This window comes from Corythoichthys intestinalis, chromosome 18, assembly GCF_030265065.1.
Source record: "Corythoichthys intestinalis isolate RoL2023-P3 chromosome 18, ASM3026506v1, whole genome shotgun sequence".
Taxonomy (NCBI): domain Eukaryota; kingdom Metazoa; phylum Chordata; class Actinopteri; order Syngnathiformes; family Syngnathidae; genus Corythoichthys; species Corythoichthys intestinalis.
In genome coordinates, this window is record NC_080412.1 from 38,854,614 (window position 1) to 38,872,783 (window position 18,170).

General features: G+C 38.2%; 1 protein-coding gene across 3 annotated transcripts in view; it reads right to left on the reverse strand.

The window, feature by feature from the left end:
* Positions 1–408: 408 nt before the first annotated feature.
* The window catches only part of slc7a1a (solute carrier family 7 member 1a), a 54,969-nt gene continuing 37,207 nt past the window's right edge, over positions 409–18,170 (reverse strand). For 2 of the 3 annotated variants that reach the window (XM_057820775.1, XM_057820774.1), the window contains exons 7-13: positions 16,482–16,704; positions 15,902–16,041; positions 10,723–10,825; positions 4,946–5,139; positions 2,330–2,481; positions 2,134–2,242; positions 409–1,912 (exon numbers count right to left, since the gene is read on the reverse strand). In XM_057820775.1, coding sequence (XP_057676758.1) covers positions 1,734–1,912; positions 2,134–2,242; positions 2,330–2,481; positions 4,946–5,139; positions 10,723–10,825; positions 15,902–16,041; positions 16,482–16,704 — 1,100 coding nt within the window. In that variant the 3' untranslated portion in view covers positions 409–1,733. Of the gene's footprint in view, positions 1,913–2,133; positions 2,243–2,329; positions 2,482–4,945; positions 5,140–10,722; positions 10,826–11,073; positions 11,211–15,901; positions 16,042–16,481; positions 16,705–18,170 lie in introns of all 3 variants that reach the window. The other variant, XM_057820776.1, reaches the window with a different exon arrangement.

Genomic DNA, 18,170 nt, shown 5'->3' on the forward strand with positions numbered 1-18,170 from the left:
AGAGCGTAGCCTAGCTTGAAACACATCCTAAATTCCGGTGAGGAGAGTGAGGGAGAGGAGCAGCACATCTCACGAGTGACACGACCCAAATACTGCTCCGATGTAAACTGACGTACTTCACGTACATTTGACAGAAACGGTTGCATCTTCGTCTCGTTATGTCTCATGTCATGAAAAAAATTGTTTGTGGACGAAATATTTTCATTATCGTCACTGTAGACGAAAACAACAATGGTTGTAAAGTAGGCCTACTGAAATGATTCGACAAGAATACTCCTTTCGTTAAAGGCTATTCATTAAAGATGTCCCGATCGATCGGGTCCGATCACGTCATTTTCAAAGTATCGGAATCGGCAAAAAAATATCGGACATGCCATTTTTAATATATATATATATATATATATATATATATATATATATATATATATATATATATATATATACATATATATATTTTTTTAATTTAAATCGTTTTCTAATTGTATATAACGTTACAGACAAAATATCTTACACTCATCCAGAGTAGTTTTGGCTTGAAGTAGGGCTATCAAATTTATTGCGTTAACGGCGGTAATTATTTTTTCTTAATTAATCACGTTAAATAATTAACGCATGCGCAGCACGTCCCACTCATGCATTGTCGCGTTCAATCCATAAGGGCGCCGTTTTGCCAATATATAGAGCTAATCGAAGCGTATAATGAGTAGAGAGAATTTTGATAGCCTTTGAAGCCTTTTTTTAAATGGCTAAAGCCTTGCATTCTCTCTCTCAGCAATTAAAATTTACGTGGGAGGCAATGTGAGGAAGAAAGGTGGTAGTTGATCATTTTCTTAACCCTATGTTCTTTCCCAACGCAGAGAAGATATATCAATTGGTGCCCCTACGCAGTCATGGTTGCACTTCCCATCATGCATTTTGGTTGAATGGCTGCAGTATCATTCACTGAAAGCTCAACAAATACACTAGATGGCAATATTTAGTCACAATATACAAAGTCACATTTATCCGTTAAGAATTACAAGTCTTTCTATCCGTGGATCCCTCTCACAGAAAGAATGTTAATAATGTAAATGCCATTTTGAGGATTTCTTTTCATAGTAAAAAAATACAGTACTTATCTACTGTATGTTGAATGTATATATTCGTCCGAGTTTTATTCATTTTTTTCCTAATGCATTGCCAAAATGTATATGATCGGGAAAAAATATCGGGAATGATTGGAACTGAATCGGGAGCAAAAAAAAAAAAAAAGCAATCGGATTGGGAAATATCGGGATCGGCAGATACTCAAACTAAAACGATCGGGATCGGATCGGGAGCAAAAAAACATGATCGGAACAACCCTATTATTCATGTAATCAAGTTTCACTGAATGCTTTACAAAGGACAAAAACTAGCGATGCTAACGCTTTAGAGGTAATTTTTCCAACACTATCAATACAAATTTATGTTGGTATCATTGTTAGAAAATCTAATATGTCATTGACAACTGTTTTGCAAGCATAATCTGACCCACATTATGGTCACCGAGGAACTTGAACAGGTTTCGTGTCAGCAACAAGCTACAAAACAGCTAACATACGTTAGCAAAAATATTCAGTATAGCAGCGTGCAGCTTCACAAGTCCTGTGTTTGAATGTGATCATTTCAACGTTCAATCTTGTGAACCGTGCTCTAATAGTTAGGAGATATAGAGTCCAAATTACATAAACACGCGGTCAAAATAAAGCTCCCTACAATTCTCCGTCGTCGTCCTCCCTGACCTCGATGCCATTGTAAAGGAAGGCCTCCTTTTCGGGCGTCGTGGAAACTGAATCACGCTTGAAGCCGTTCATCTCCGTATCGGGAGACGAACGGGACGCCGTCGCCTCGGCGCTGTGATGGATGCCGTAGCAGAAATAGATCATTAAACCTGCGGATAAACGGATAAAGTGGTCACTGTTATTCACACTATGAGTGGCTGTTAAAAAGCTGAAGCTAACAAGATCTCTTTATTGCTTGACAACATGACAATATTTTTACAAGTTGCAATGTTGTACTGCTGCGCATGATACACATGCCAGAAACCGCCACAGCTTATGCCCGAGCCAACTTGCCAACACTAACAATGCCACGTGCAAAAGAGATGTTTACCTAAAACCATCCAAACCGAAAACCGTATCCAAGTGCCTCTGTCCAGCTGCATCATCAGGTAGACGTTAACAAACATGCTGATCACCGGCAGAATGGGAAGCAGCGGAACCTACGGGGCCAAATGTCACAGAATAGTAACATTGTACAGGAAGTCGCTACACTGAGTGGTAATTTGTAGGCTAGCAAAGAGAAAAACCTTAAAAGAGAGCTTTGTTTTGCTCTGCGGCTGTCTCCAGACAATACAAGTGAGGAGGAGGCACATGATGAAGATGATACTGAGAAACACAACGTTCCACGTAGCTGAGCCTCCCTGGACTGCCAATGCACTGAACAGTAGGATCAGCAGGCCTGCCAAGCAAATAAATAAATAAATACATAAAAATCAAGAGTTCTTTTTGTAGTCGTTAAAAAGGTGCTCTAAAATGGTGACCATGTAAAAAAAAAATGAAAATGACTGCACTAATGTAATTTTACTAGAGATGTGTCAGAAAATAGTTAAAAATGCATCATTGGTTTTCGGTAGATGTGGCCGAATATTCGGCACCGAAAACGGTTACAAATCATCAAAATACAGTGAGAAGCAACACGCTGGCCGAATAGGGTGACCACTTTCATAAGGTCAAAATAGAAGAACTATTGAAAAAAAATATCAGACATTGACTAATATAATAAAAAGAGCTTTTTACGATGAAAATTCTTGTGAATAAAAGCTTAAATCCCTGAATTCTTTATAGATAAGAACGTAAAACAGCCTCGATTCTTGGTTCATAGCAAAAAACCAGGCAGGTACCATTTATTTTACATAAATATTGCGAACTATGACGCCAATGCTGTAGGGGCTATTTCATGATTTTTTTTCACGTTTCAAAATGCATCCATGGTATGAAAAATATAATAATTACCTTGAATCCTCAAACAAATCACTCCTGGGGCAATCCTTCCTGTTTGTATGCGGTACAGCTTTCGTACTTTCTCAACCTAAATCCGGTGTTAGACAACTGCATGCGTTTGTTTGAGAATAACTCCCCATGATGCTAGGTGTGGGCAGGCCCCCTACCCGAAGGCTTGTCGCAGTGTCCCGTTAATATATTATGAAATCTATGCATCGGACTTGCGGTCTATTTTCATCAAAAGTAAAGTTTTGCACGGTTTATAGATCATGTTTGTGTAACTGAATAGTAAAAAATACCAATTAATGCTCAAACTTTTTTTGAGTTTACAGTACCATGTTCTTAAATTGCAACCTGCCCAAACAAACCTTATTTTGAAACGGAGTTCTGCCAAAATATCCTACATGGCGAAACGTGCTACCAATGCACATTAGTTGAAAGCAGCGAGTACTTATTATTCTCATTTTTCTAGTCTTTTTTTAACCTTCCCTTTGCCTCAAAATACTTTTGGCGTATTTTCCTCTTATAGCTTTTAAACATTGTTTTCTTGTTGTAGCTTTCAATATCCGAGACATTGGCACCTAGGGAGTTAATTGGATCCTCCTGAAATTTGGTGAGACTGTTCATGAGACATATGAGATCTTAAAGGGGAGGTTTGGAATTTTAGACATCAGGCTTAATCTTCGTGTTGGGGGGGTTTAATTAGTCAGTGGAGTTGATTTAAAAAAAAAAAAAAAAAAAAAATCAGTGGAGTTTGTTAGTTTTTTTTTATTATTTTCAGAGCTCCGGAGTGGCTAAGCTAACACAAGTCAATAGTCCCCTCCTAGCATGCCCATAAGACAACATATGCATACAGGGGATTCACCGATGACACGTGCAATCAATACTGTTGGCTATGTTTTCAGGAAAAAGTTAAAACTTTAACTTTAATTAAAACTTAGCATTGCATGTCAATAACTGCAGTATGAACAGCAACATTAGTTATTCAGCTGCTTTGCAGAGAGCAGGCTCCCTGGGCAAGCAGGGTGGCGAGATATCACACTCATCTTTTCAGATTTGATTGTTTTGTTAATATGTTTGGTGCAACATTGTTTTGGCTGCATGGGATTTTTGAACATTGACCTGCATTTTGAATTTATTTTAATATGTTAGATCTGTTAATATTGTTTTTTTTATTGGCATGCTAGGAGGGGACTATCGACTTGCGTTAGCCTTGCAACTCTGGAGCCCTGAAAATAATAAAAAACTCACAAAATATACGGAATTTTTAAAAATCAACTCCACAGATTAATTAACCCCCCCCCCCCCCCAACTCGAAGTTATCAAAATGGTGAGTTTTCATTAACGGACCTGACCTGAGTGGAATGCCAAAGTCGGCCTTTTGTTTTGGCAATACGCCAAATTCAGTAAATGACTAATAACTCCCTGATACGAGGTTCAGTCTTTTTCATATCTGGCGTGTAAGAGAGATATCCCAGCCTGAACACGACTGCATTGAAATATTACCCATTAGGCAGGAAAGTGAAAATGACCATGGCCATTTTGTCTAGCCACAAACTTTGAACTGTGATAACTTGGCAGACATACAACATGTGCCAAACTTCCCGTGCATGGTGGATGCATACCCTGAAGGGTCCTGTGGGGGTCATCTGCATCAACCTTACATGTCCAGGTCTTTTCAAGTTGGTCATTGTAGTTACAAGACCTTTTGTATGGACTAAGGCAGCTTATAGAACCACAAAATTTGGCACACTTGGTCGAATTGGCCCAATTAGAAGATTAATTTTGATAAGGTTTCAGAGGTTTAATAAGGTTCAGAAATCACTATTCTAAAGTTGTCATTTACAGTCGCACAAAGGTTTTTCCAGCCGATAAATATTTATGCCTGTTTGCGTAAAAGTAGGTCAGGTGTGTTCGCGTACCCATAATAGAGGCACAGATGTTGACCGTGAAGCCTGAAAGGGAGGACGGCTCAAGGTTGTCGGGGAACAGCAACGTCTTAAAGCGGAAGGTCTCCTCCACGCCGGGTAGGATTCCCATACTGCCATCGTTCTGCTCCATCTCCTCGTGCATGTTAGCCATCTGATACATTACACCTGTCTGCTCAGGTTGGTATCTGCCAATCAAATAGGTGCACAAAACAGAATTTCAACCGCAGCAACTAGTTTCTTCACAGTAATATACTGTAAGGTTAGCAGGCAATAAGTACTGTCAATCATAATGTCCGCAAACGCAGTTCAAATCGGTCGTAATCTGCGCAGCAGTATAAAAGATGATGAGGTGTGAAATTGCATACAATATGAATGTACGGCTCAATTTCAACGGTTGACTGATAGCAGACGCTGCAGAATTGCGTGATGACCGAGTTGATGAAGTGTACACTGGTCATATTTTTTTACTCATCACGAGGGCTAAGACAATATATCGAAAAGCTGATATATACCCCTGAAGGGTATCGATATGCTCCAACCAAGAATCGATAAATCGTTTTAAAAAGGTGTCGCTATTTAAAAAACATCAAAACCAAAGGAACCAACACGTTGCTAAATACAATCTTCCATTAAAATAGTGTCTGTTAGCTCACTGACTGCCATTGACGACGGTAGACATCCAATTCATTTTGACTGGATTGCACGTCTTGCGCCACCAAAGGCACTGAAACTAGAGCAGTGGTTCTTAACCTGGGTTCGATCGAACCCCAGGGGTTCGGTGAGTAAGTCTAAGGGGTTCGGCGAAGGTAAAAGAAACGCAAAGCCCTATTTTCGTATGCTGATTAAATCTAAGCAAAGTATTTTTTTTAAACCAGGTTTTGGACTATTTGCTCCCAATTTACAGGCTTAATCAATTTCTTTTACCTGCTCGTCCTCAATCTGATAGGAGGAGGAACTGGTTTGCTCAGTGGAAGGTTGACTCACACTTAGTATGAGGGAATACAACAGACCAATGGCCAGCGTGGTCTCAAATTTTGACCTGTTTATAAAGCATGCTGTCAAAATGAGTAGAATTTTGAACGTAAATTTGCTAAATTATTAGCTCGCTATCTTAGATATATTGGTTTTTAATTTGAAAAAAAAAAAAAGCTTTATTTTTTAATTCTGAAGGGTTCGGTAAATCCACATGTGAAACTTGTGGGGTTTGGTACCTTTACCAAAGTTAAGAAGGGTGGAAGGCAACATAAATAGTCTGAAATATCAACAAATCTTAGCTGCTTCTTACGTTCCTAACCACAAAAAGGGACAAATTCTGCAGCAAGACGGTGCTCCATCGCATACTTCAATCTCTATCTCAAAGTTCCTCAAGGCAAAGAAGATCAAGATCCTCCAGGACTGGCCAGCCCAGTCACCAGACATGAACATCATTGAGCATGTCTGGGGTAAGATGAAAGAGGAAGCATGGAAGACGAAACCCAAGAATGTTGATGAACTCTGGGAGGCATGCAAGACTGCTTTCTTTGATGTTCCTGATGACTTGTATGAATCCTTGCCGAACCGCATGGATGCAGTCCTTCAAGCCCATGGAAGTCATACAAAATATTAAATTTGGATTTCACTGCACCACTACTTAATTCGCGTATGTTATGTAACATCTTTTTGTATTTGAAGTATATTTTTGTTCAATTTTCACACTACTTTCTGTAGGCGACAAAACAAAATTTGACCTTTATGTCTTCATTAAATGATAAATCTTTTTTCAGTGAAATAAATATATTTTTGTACATTCAAAATCATTTGGGAGGGTCTTAGCTTTCATATGAGCCATATCTGAAACCAATAGAATAATTAAAAGTCAGGTTATTAGCAATTTTTTCTACAAAATGGAAAAGCGACAAGACTTTTGTCAGGGACTGTATATGCATCTAAAATAATCCTAAACGATTTTATTAGCAATTTTTTAATACTCATTTCGGTCGGTAGTCCACCAATCAGTGTTGTTTTGGGAATAATTTGAATTTGCTGGGTCGTAGGGCCAATCAGACTGGATTTCACACAAAAGTATGTACAGTGGGGCAAATAAGTATTTAGTCAACCACTAATTATGCAAGTTCTCCCACTTGAAAATATTAGAGAGGCCTGTAATTGTCAACATGGGTAAACCTCAACCATGAGAGACAGAATGTGTGTGGGGGAGGGCAGAAAATCACATTGTTTGATTTTTAAAGAATTTATTTGCAAATCATGGTGGAAAATAAGTATTTGGTCAATACCAAAAGTTCATCTCAATGCTTTGTTATGTAGCTCTCTGTAGGTCATTCACTATGTCCCCCCGTGTGGTTCTGGGATTTTTGCTCACCGTTCTTGTTATCATTTTGACGCCACGGGGTGAGATCTTGCATGGAGCCCCAGATCGAGGGAGATTATCAGTGGTCTTGTATGTCTTCCATTTTCTAATAATTGCTCCCACAGTTGATTTCTTTTCACCAAGCATTTTACCTATTGCAGATCCAGTCTTCCCAGCCTGGTGCAGGTCTACAATTTTGTCTCTGGTGTCCTTCAACAGTTCTTTGGTCTTGGCCATAGTGGAGTTTGGAGTGTGACTGCCTGAGATTGTGGACAGGTGTCTTTTATACCGATAATGAGTTAGAACAGGTATAATAATACAGGTAACGAGTAGAGTCTCTTTAGACCTCGTAGAAGAAGTTAGACCTCTTTGACAGCCAGAAATCTTGCTTGTTTGTAGGTGACCAAATACTTATTTTCCACTGTAATTTGGAAATAAATTCTTTAAAAATCAAATAATGTGATTTTCAGTTTTTTTTCCACATTCTGTCTCTCATGGTTGAGGTTTACCCATGTTGCCAATTACAGGCCTCTCTAATCTTTTCAAGCAGGAGAACTTGCACAATTGGTGGTTGACTAAATACTTATTTGCCTCACTGTACCTCCGCATCCGATGGTGGTATTTTGTGTTGCTACGACTAACAGAAGTGGATGTTCCGATTTACTTCCCGAAATGCACCTGACGACGACAGCCAATCAGCGTATTTTTGCCCGTAATTCGAGATAGGATAGTCCCATTGGTCTCAACCCACTTTTAATCTACTCAGTATCAAAAGGCCTTTCTATAGAGTACCCCAACTATGAAGTTAACGGTTGATTGTGCTAAAATTCCTCTTATATTGTATAAGATCCAACCGTCCATATGTAATTACACTAACCATTAATTATAAACTTGTTAATACTTGGGACAACAAAAGAGAGACTCTGCCCCTGCTGTCTGGACTAGCTGAACACTTTCTGCGTGTGCAGGCTTTCTCCACCCCATCTGAGAGGGTGTTCTCCACTTCTGGAGACACCATAAGTGCAGAAAGATCACATATCCTACCTGAAAAAGCAGTCATGCTTATTTTTCTGCAAAAGAATTGTTAATTTTGCACATTTGCACTACGCACTGTTCTGTTGTATTTGACAGTATTTATATTTTTTTATTATTGTTTTTGAGTGGTATCAGCTCATATGTCTTTATAAAAAGGAAGATTTTTTTATTTCTATTAGAAAAATGTTTTGGTAAAATGTTATACATTCTTGTCTATTTGCCACAGTCAGTGTTGTTAATAACGGCTTTAGAATATAACGGCATTACTAACGGCATTATTTTCTTCAGTAGTGAGTTATCTAAATAATTACTTTTCTCATCTTGTCAACGCCGTTACCGTTACTGAGTCGGAGAAGGCGTGCGTTACTATGTTGGTTGACTGACGCGAGAAAATACTGAGCAAGACGGACTCACGGAGACGAGAGAGCAGAGCAGGAGTGGGGAGGAGGCAAGGGAGGGTGACGCTGTTGCAAGCGCGATGCTACTATGCTAGGTGGCTCCAATAATATCTGACTTTAGCCGATAGCTTACAAACTACGCCCAAATGATGCTTCGGTAGATATCACATATATACAGAACTCGATGCAAATGACAGACACGGCTGCATTAGCAACATGTATAGTAAAGAACTACCCTAATTGTCGGACTATAAGCCGCTACTTTTTTCCTTCATTTTGAATCCTGCGGCTTATAGTCCAGTGCGGCTTATTTGTTGATTTATTTCAGTTAAAATGGAACACTTTATTTGACAGCGGTGTCATAAGACTGTCATAAGACCATCATAATTATGACATGACACTGTCATGGGCATTACTGAATGCTTATGTGTCATCTGGCAAATAATGTCACTAACTCCATTTATGTCCAGCTTGAATGTTTACATCCAAAAGTGAGATAATTTGCCAGATAACACAAAACAACATCTGTTATAAGCATTCATAAATGCTCATGACAGTGTCATATCATAATTATCATTGTCTAATGACAGTCTTATGGGGCCACTGTCAAATATAGTGTTACCAAATACCATAACTAGCAATAATGAAACAACTGGAACAGTAAATGAAGAAATAATTAGCAAAGAAGATGAATTTTGATAGTTATTTGCATCTGTCGCACTGCAATGCATGCTAGGAGGCATGTTGGACAACAACAGTGTTGCCCGCAGGTGGTAGCAGCGGTTGACTGTCTCGCCCAAGGGAGCAGTGATGAGCAAATGAAGCTTCTTGAAGCAATGAAGCTTTGCAACCAAGTGGTTCAAAGCTTCATGGGGGTTCATTTGGTCTTATGAAAGTCGTTTGATGTTGCTGTCAAATGAAGTATTGCCGGTTAATATCTTTTGGTGTTAATATCCCATAATACAGTGAGGACGGCTGCGGCTTATAGTCCGGTGTGGCTTATCTATGAACAAATGCCATTTTCATGCCAATTTTTGTGGGTGGCGGCTTATAGTCTGGCGCGGCTTATAGTGCGAAAATTATGGTAGATGTTTTAGTAAACAGCCTCCATCTTAAAGCAGTATACTTCTCAGGAAGGCTCTGTTGTAGAGAACCTTCCTAGCGAACCTAGGTAACTTTTTATCTAAAATGCTCCTAAATCGGGAAAATCTTGACTTAAATCTATCTTTAAATGATGAAATAGTTTTTAAAAATACACATGTCAAAAGTAGACAGAAGGGAACTAATGCAACAACGAGAGCAATTTTAACAACTTTAACGGTTGATTAACGGTTGATTCACAACATTAAATGACTTCCACACATAGCAAAGGTTACTATCTAGTTATCGTATTATCTGCAATACCCCTGTGTCTAGTTAAGTTTAGGATAAAGAATTGGGCTAGGGCCAGTTGTCCCAAAACCCTTTAAACTTCACATTATGTGACCTTTTTTTTTTTTTTTTTTTTTTTTTTTTTGAGAAAAAAAAAACATGAAAATTATTACCAGTTACTTAGCCAAGTAACTAATTACTCTTACATTCAGGTAACTGAGTTACTAATGCAATTACTTTTTGGGAGAAGTAATTTGTAACTGTAATTAATTACTTTTTAAAATTAAGATTAATAACACTGGCCACAGTTAACATCGAGGCTTTAGGCCTCTTTTGACCTCATTGTATTTGTAAGGTTGTGACTTCTGATTAAACAAACTAGATTTCAATCAAATGTTTGTACTTCTTTTTCCCCAAATTAGAATCGATAAGAGAATCGCTACAGAATCGAATCGTCAAGCAATATCAATAATGGAATCGGAACCATAAAAATCCTATCAATTCCCATCCCTACCTGCTCTTGTGACAAATGTTGGTGAATAGACCAACATACTGTAAGTACTATTTGGATTCTTTTGTGAACATTTCTTTAACAGTTCTAACAGCACTCCACTTACCTTAGTACCAAGACACAGGCAGCTACTAATGTGTAGGCCAGCAGTGTACCTATGGACATTAAGTCCACCAAATCCTTCAGGTCGAACAGAAATGCCATGATAGCTGGAAAAGGAGAAAAACTCTTAAAAATTGTGCGTCGTTTACTTATAGTTCTGCAATATTAATAGCATAGCTCTGTGCCTATCCCCTGCAAATAGCTTCAAACAACAAATACAATAACTGTACATGGGGCCACTTAGTGGATGACTGACTACTTCCGCCAACGTAAACACACTTTTGAATGTCAGTAATAATTCAGTGAGCTCCTAAACAACTCATGCAGGTATCTTTGCGTCCCCTATTCATCTTACCGGACAGAACTCCTGCAGTCATAGTTGATGTTATGGGGGATTTCCTCTCGCTGACGTGGGCCAAGAAGGAGAAGAGCAGGCCATCCCGAGCCATGGCAAAGATGATACGGGGCAGGGGGAACATGGACCCCAACAGACTGGGGTGGCGCAGAGAGGTAAACAACAGATTGGAGTGACAGGCATGAGAACAGCACATGGGGGGGGATTAAGAAAAGGTCAGTAGGGTGGGAGAAGGAAATAATTAGTCAACAGGAAACAAACACAGATGGCCAGTCGCAAACTTGCCACGGTTGAAAGAAGCGTCAGGATGCAAGCCAGCTACGTACGAGCAGTAGGAGCATGACGGTCAATTGAGTTGAAAAGTTTGGATGCCTGCATGCTGAAAAGTCTGTATCAAATAACAACTAATTCCACTCGTGGTTAATCTGCCTTTGAATTCAGATTTTTCAACTATCATGCCGACAACATGCATTTTATCCTCAGTGTAAAAAAAGGATGTTAAATAGGGTTAGTGAATTCCTTTTTCATGCCTTGGTACTGGTTTCTGCCTATCTTAGGCCAACAGCATGACAAAAGAAGACTTAGAAACTGTTGTTATTAGGGCTGTAACTGTACAAAAATTCATGATTCGATTCAAAATCATGACCCATGATTCGACACACAAAATTCTTAAAACATTTATACTAACATTTAACTTAATGTAATAGTAAGTTGTGAAGATTGAACAATAATAAAATGCAAAATAAATGAATGAATATTCTTTTTTGGAAAGCTCACATGTAGGGATGTCCCGATCGCATATATTTGTATTTTTGAGTCCGAGTCACCTTATTTTGAGAATCTGCTGGTCCCAATCCGAGACCGACAAAAAAAAAAAATATATATATATTTGAACAAAAGTTCCAAAATGTTACAGTATTGTACTGTTTACAGTACTTCCTGTGTTGCTAATTATAAATTGTATTTCTGGTAGGGCTGTCAAAATTATCGCGTTAACGGGCGGTAATTAATTTTTTTTAGTTAATCAAGTTAAAATATTTGAGGCAATTAACACACATGCCCCGCTCAAACAGATTAAAATGACAGCACAGTGCAATGTCCACTTGTTACTTGTATTTTTTGGAGTTTTGCCACCCTCTGCTGGCGCTTCAGTGCGACTGATTATATGGGCTTCAGCACTCATGAGCATTGTGTAATTATTGACATCAACAATGGCGGGCTACTAGTTTATTTTGTAAACATTAAGAGGGGTTTTAATATAAAATTTCTATAACTTGTACTAACATTTATCTTTTAAGAACTACAGGTCTTTCTATCCATGGATTGCTTTAACAGAATGTTAATGCCATCTTGTTGATTTATTGTTATAATAAACAAATACAGTACTTGTGTACAGTATGTTGAATGTATGTATCCGTCTTGTCTTATCTTTCCATTCCAACAATAATTTACAGAAAAATATGGCATATTTTATAGATGGTTTGAATTGCGATTCATTACGATCAATTAATTTTTAAGCTGTGATTAACTCGATTAAAAATTTTAATAGTTTGACAGCCCTAATTTCTGGAGTTGCTTATTAAAGTAAACAATGAATGACAGACAATGATGTTTGATTTTGCCAGAGAACCGAGCTTCAAAGTGCCGCATGCGTCAATCATCATTTAACTTGTTAAACAGTTTCTGTGGCAACTCATTGTGTGTAAATGAGCAGCTTTGAATTTGAGTGGACTCAAGCATTTAATAAAGCCCAGCATTTCTGTGCTTTATTCCTGTTTAAAAATAATTAGGTGGGATAGTAACATGTCTAAAACGTATCATAATTATTACATTTGTGCTTAAAAAACTATTTATTAAAATATACATATTTTTTAAATTTAATTAAACTTTGGGAAAAATATACTTTTTTAATTTTTTAAAATTATACGTTGGGGGAAAAAAAGGGGGGGGGAAAAACATGTCTTTTATGTATCTCTTTCCAATGCTAAATCTGAATAGATACATTGAACACAATATATATACATATATACATATACATATATATATATATACATATATATATACATATATATATATATATATATATATATATATATATAATTATACTTTGGGGAAACAGTGAAAAAACATGTCATTAATATATACAGTACTGTGCAAAAGTTTTAGGCAGGACACCTGCCTAAAACTTTTGCACAGTACTGTATTTTTTTTTTTAATTATTAAATTTATTAGGATCATGGAAGCTTCCACTTGGGGAAAAATATATATACATACAGTATATCCTGTATATACATAATGTAATAAAAATATACAGTACTGTGCAAAAGTTTTAGGCAGTTGTCCTGCCTAAAACTTTTGCACAGCACTGTATATATTTCTCTTTCCAATGCTAAATCTAAATAAATACATTGAAAACACACACAAAAAAATTGTGTGTGTGTGTTTGGGGGGGGGGGGGTACATCGTCGTTTTTCACTTATTGCGGCGGGTTCTGGTCCCTATTAACCAAGAAAAATGAGGGGTCACTGTATATATAATTGTGTTATTAATAAATAATAAATAAAAAAGGATTTTGATCAGGTATCTGTGTGGGCTGCTGTCCAGTAGGACCACGGAAGGACCCTGCAGCAGTTTGAAGACTGCTACATGAAGCTTCAGGCTTGCCTGTTTTGTAAATATTTTAAAATTTTTCTAAAATCTTGCATGAAAGAAGATGCAATGTTACTTTAGCCCAGTGCTTCTCAATTATTTTCTGTCACGCCCCCCCAAGGAAGACGTAAATGTTTCGCGCCCCCCCAAACTCTCTGCCGCCACTGTAAATAGTATCATTTGTCTATAAAATTACTATTATAAATACGCATCTGCCTAACACTGTGTCCTTTTTTTCTAATAAAGAAAAAAAGTAACATAGATCAACTTATAATAAAGTATAACTTTATTATAAACATTGTTTTGTTTGTAACAGAGAAGACTTGATGTGCATCAATTTGCCTGAATTAAAAAAAAAAATTCACATCCAAACTAAAAAATACACTCAAGGTACATTTTTGACCATTTGATACAGAAAAATAAAATGTAATAAAATCAGTAAATAATACCAAATTAAAATTGATTAGAAACATTCACTCATGAGGACAATGTGCCAAAAAATTTGACCGAAAAAACAAATCTGAATAAAAGGGGGGGGGGGGGGGGGGGGTCCTTGGACAGGACAGTTTTTATTTTTGCTGCTCACAGTATTTACCTCCTTTGCAATGATGTGGAGTTATTTTTCAATTAACATGCTAACAATGCTCACTGGCTTACTGATATAACACTGACAAAGCAGGACGATTGTTGGCAATATTCGGCACGTTTTCACTGAAAAAATCAAGCGGCTTAACAATGAGATTGGGGTCTAATGTCTTTAAGTGGCGTCTTAATTGATTTGGCTTCTTGCTGTCTGCTATAATTATTTTTAGACACAGTAAACAGTGGTCTTTCATCATCACCCACTGTATTAAAAGTCAAAGCTAAAAGGCAAACGGCACAAAAAAAGCGCATTCACGGCGGCCGAGGTAGAACCGTAGGTGAGGGCAGTCATCGTGACGATCCCAAGCCGAAAATGGCACTTCTCGGGCGGCGACGTGAGAACCGGACAAGACAGTGGGTCGCTGCGTGAGTGAGTCCGGTCGGAAAACGGCTTTCGAAAACGGCGGTGGCACACTGCTCTTCATATCTGTTGTCTGTGTGTGCTGAGTGCTCTTCCTTAGTTCAAAAATACTGCGCGCATTCTGAAAATGAGAGCGCCACTGCCACCTACTGAGTGGATGTGCAAGTACACTTTATTCCAGTACGGCAAAAAAACAAACAAAAAAAAAAACACATAAAACATGTTCCCCGAGGTCACATGCGCCCCCCCTGGCATTGCTCTGCGCCCCCCCAGGGGGGCGCGCCCCACTATTTGAGAAGTACTGCTTTAGCCTCTTAAGGTGTTTAATGAGTGATCCTTACATTCTCAGTATAACTCATAGCGTTAGCATAGCATTAGCTTTAGCACGGCGAGCACCCTCTAAAACTTTCACTTGCTTACATCTCGTCGTGACGTCCTGGTGGGTTTAATTATTTAAAAATAACGTACTGTAATTGCTGAGTGTGTATAATCATAAAAAGAAGTGCTGCGTTCGTTGGTTTGGTCGCACTAGACCGAATTAATCCTTTAAGTCTCAGGTCATGATCGTAAATTTGAAGTTACTTGAAGCGTTTTTTTTTAATTGGCTTTCAAAACCTATGTGCTTAAAAAAAAAAAAAAAAAACTACCTCAAATATCGCCTTGCAAAATAGGCTTTGGATATCGGCAATCAGCTGAAATTTTTTTTTTAGATATCGGCATTAGAAGATCCCACATCGATCAAATTTGATTCGATTCGGATCCTCTGAAAAATGGCCCGATTGTTACAATTTCTGATCACGTGATCGGATCGGGGACATCCCTACTAACAGGTCATTGTTGACATCTTAGCCTGTCTCGTTGCGAGTTACCATCAGTTGCGAATATTTGGTGTGGAATCACTTTATTTGACAGTGGCGTCATTAGACTGTAACAAGACTGTCATAATTATGACATGACACTGTAATGAGCATTACTGAATTCTTATGACAGATGTCATTAAATGTCATCCGGCAAATCTTTTACAGCCATTAAAAAGTGACATAATTTGCCGGATACAAGTGTCATGTCATAATTATGACGGTCTTATGACGCCACTGTCAAAGAGTTTGGCGACTTTGCATATTGTTACGGGCTTAGTTGTTATGTATTTTGAAAACATGCGTGTTAGTGTCTCACCTGCCACCATGCCTGAGGTGAGGGTTGCAGTTAGCGGGGTTTTGCTGCGCGGGCTGATCTTGGCCAAGAACTGGAAAAGCAGCCCGTCGTCAGCCATAGCCCAGATGACACGGGGCATTGGAAACATAGAGCCCAGTAGACTACCAGAGGTGGGAGGTGAGCACCAGGAAAATAGTACATATGCGTGAGAAGTGAGTATACAGAGATGAGGTTTTATCTCAAATAGTCAACAAATACGACATATCATTCCAAGTCACATAAACAACATGAATCTAGGAAATCATACGGTATTATGCGTGCAGTGAGAATGACAGTGGCAAACTTGTTTATGTTTTGAGTGTCCACGGTATTGTAGAATTCTAGAATCGTACACTTGCACAGTCACTACAGACAATTTAGGCACGCACACTTAAAGCTCAGGTGGATATTTAGAAAAAGATGTACTGCTTGACCTTTGGTTATCTCATAACCGCTCATGCAGTCTGATAGCACTAAATTCTCAGCAAGCCAAGACTTTTAAAACACGTATACAAAAATAGACTAAAAACATATAGAGCACATGTAGCCTGAGAAGGCCTACCTTGTGGACAGTGCACAAAGGGAGCCGACAGCCACGGCATATTTGGCTCCATCCCAGCCCACATACTTAAAAGCGACCGGCAGGGGGCTATTGCTGTCGAGCAGGTAGTAAGGCATCATGAGAGTGAGTGCACCCGAAACGCAGAAGTACGCCACAAAGCAGATGAGCAGTGACGACACAATGCCGATTGGGATGGCTCGCTGGGGGTTCTTTGCTTCTTCTCCTGAAAGAATCATGTTAAAAAAATACAACCTAACATTAGGTACACTTCTACGAGCCAGTGTTTCTTAACCTTAATTGAGCCAAGGCTCAAATTTAACTTGACAGTGTGCCACAAAACATGCAAAATAGCACTTACTATACTGAAACAATGAAGTAGCCTCAAATCTGGCCTTATTTCGTTGAACACAATGATTAATCTGTGGTATGAAAAGCAGTACTGTATGTGGATCTACAGCTTAATTGTACCTTTAGCCATATCGTGGAAACCAGTGATGTTTTTGTTAACGATGACGATAACGAAAATATTTCGCTGACAATTTTTTCATGACGATGACAAGCTAAAAAGGTGTCTTGGGAGACTAAAACATAACTAGACCATGCCATATTTCGTCTTAACTTGTAGCGTTAGCATAGCGTTTGTGTTAGCATTAGCATTTAGCATGACGACTGGCAAGCGTCATCTTAAACTCTTGGATTATTTTTTTTTAATACAATTCGTGGCGTGCAGGTGGGTTTAATTAATTGAAAATGATATACTGGTTTTCCTGCTGAGTGTGTCTTATCATCACAAAGTTGGCGCAGTTTTTATAGACGCTACAATATGTACTCGTATGTCTATATTCATTCGAAATTGTTGAAAACCTTTATTTATTTCTGGACTAAAACTGTTGAATTTTACATACTAGCACATTTTGAAATGACTAAAATATGTCTACGTGTGACGCACTTAAAAAAATAATGTGGTCTCAGATATTGTGATTAATATCTTCCCACATAGCAGACCGACATTGAATAAACGTTGATTTTCCGTCAAAATAATCAGTATGGTTGACATCGAAATTTTCGACGTCAAGTGATGTTGCAACAACGTTGTTCTATGGTATGTCAGGCGATGGTTGGGTTAACATTGTTTTATAGTTGATGAACTAATGTTGACAAATAGTTGATTTATGATTGACCTTGAAATATGATTGAAAAGTCATTGAATTATGGATGACCGGGCGTTTTGGTCGAAAACATAACATTGATTCAGCGTTGTTCCAATATTATTAATAATTGAAATGACGTATAGGTTTTGTAAGGATTTCAACGTTGAAACGACATTAAATGAAGGTGCAAAAGTGACGTTGATTCAACGATATAAGATCGACAGCGGAATGTTGATCCAACATCTTTACAACGTCGGTCTGCTATCTGGGTTTGTAGTATTTCTAGAAAAAATTGTATACAAATAAATGTCTGTCGATTTAACCCTGAAATCCAGGCAAGTAATGTTTGGAACGTACTTCCAATTGTATTTTGAAACTCATTACCTTGTAAAGACATTAATGTGATCAATTTACGCCACTAAGAATAGTGTTTTTTAACGAACTTTGGTATCGAGTTCATGCGCTAATGTTAGCTGCTCGTGAGCTAACAGCTAACGGCCATTGCTGGACTCAGTGTGATAGCGCTAACCACATCTCC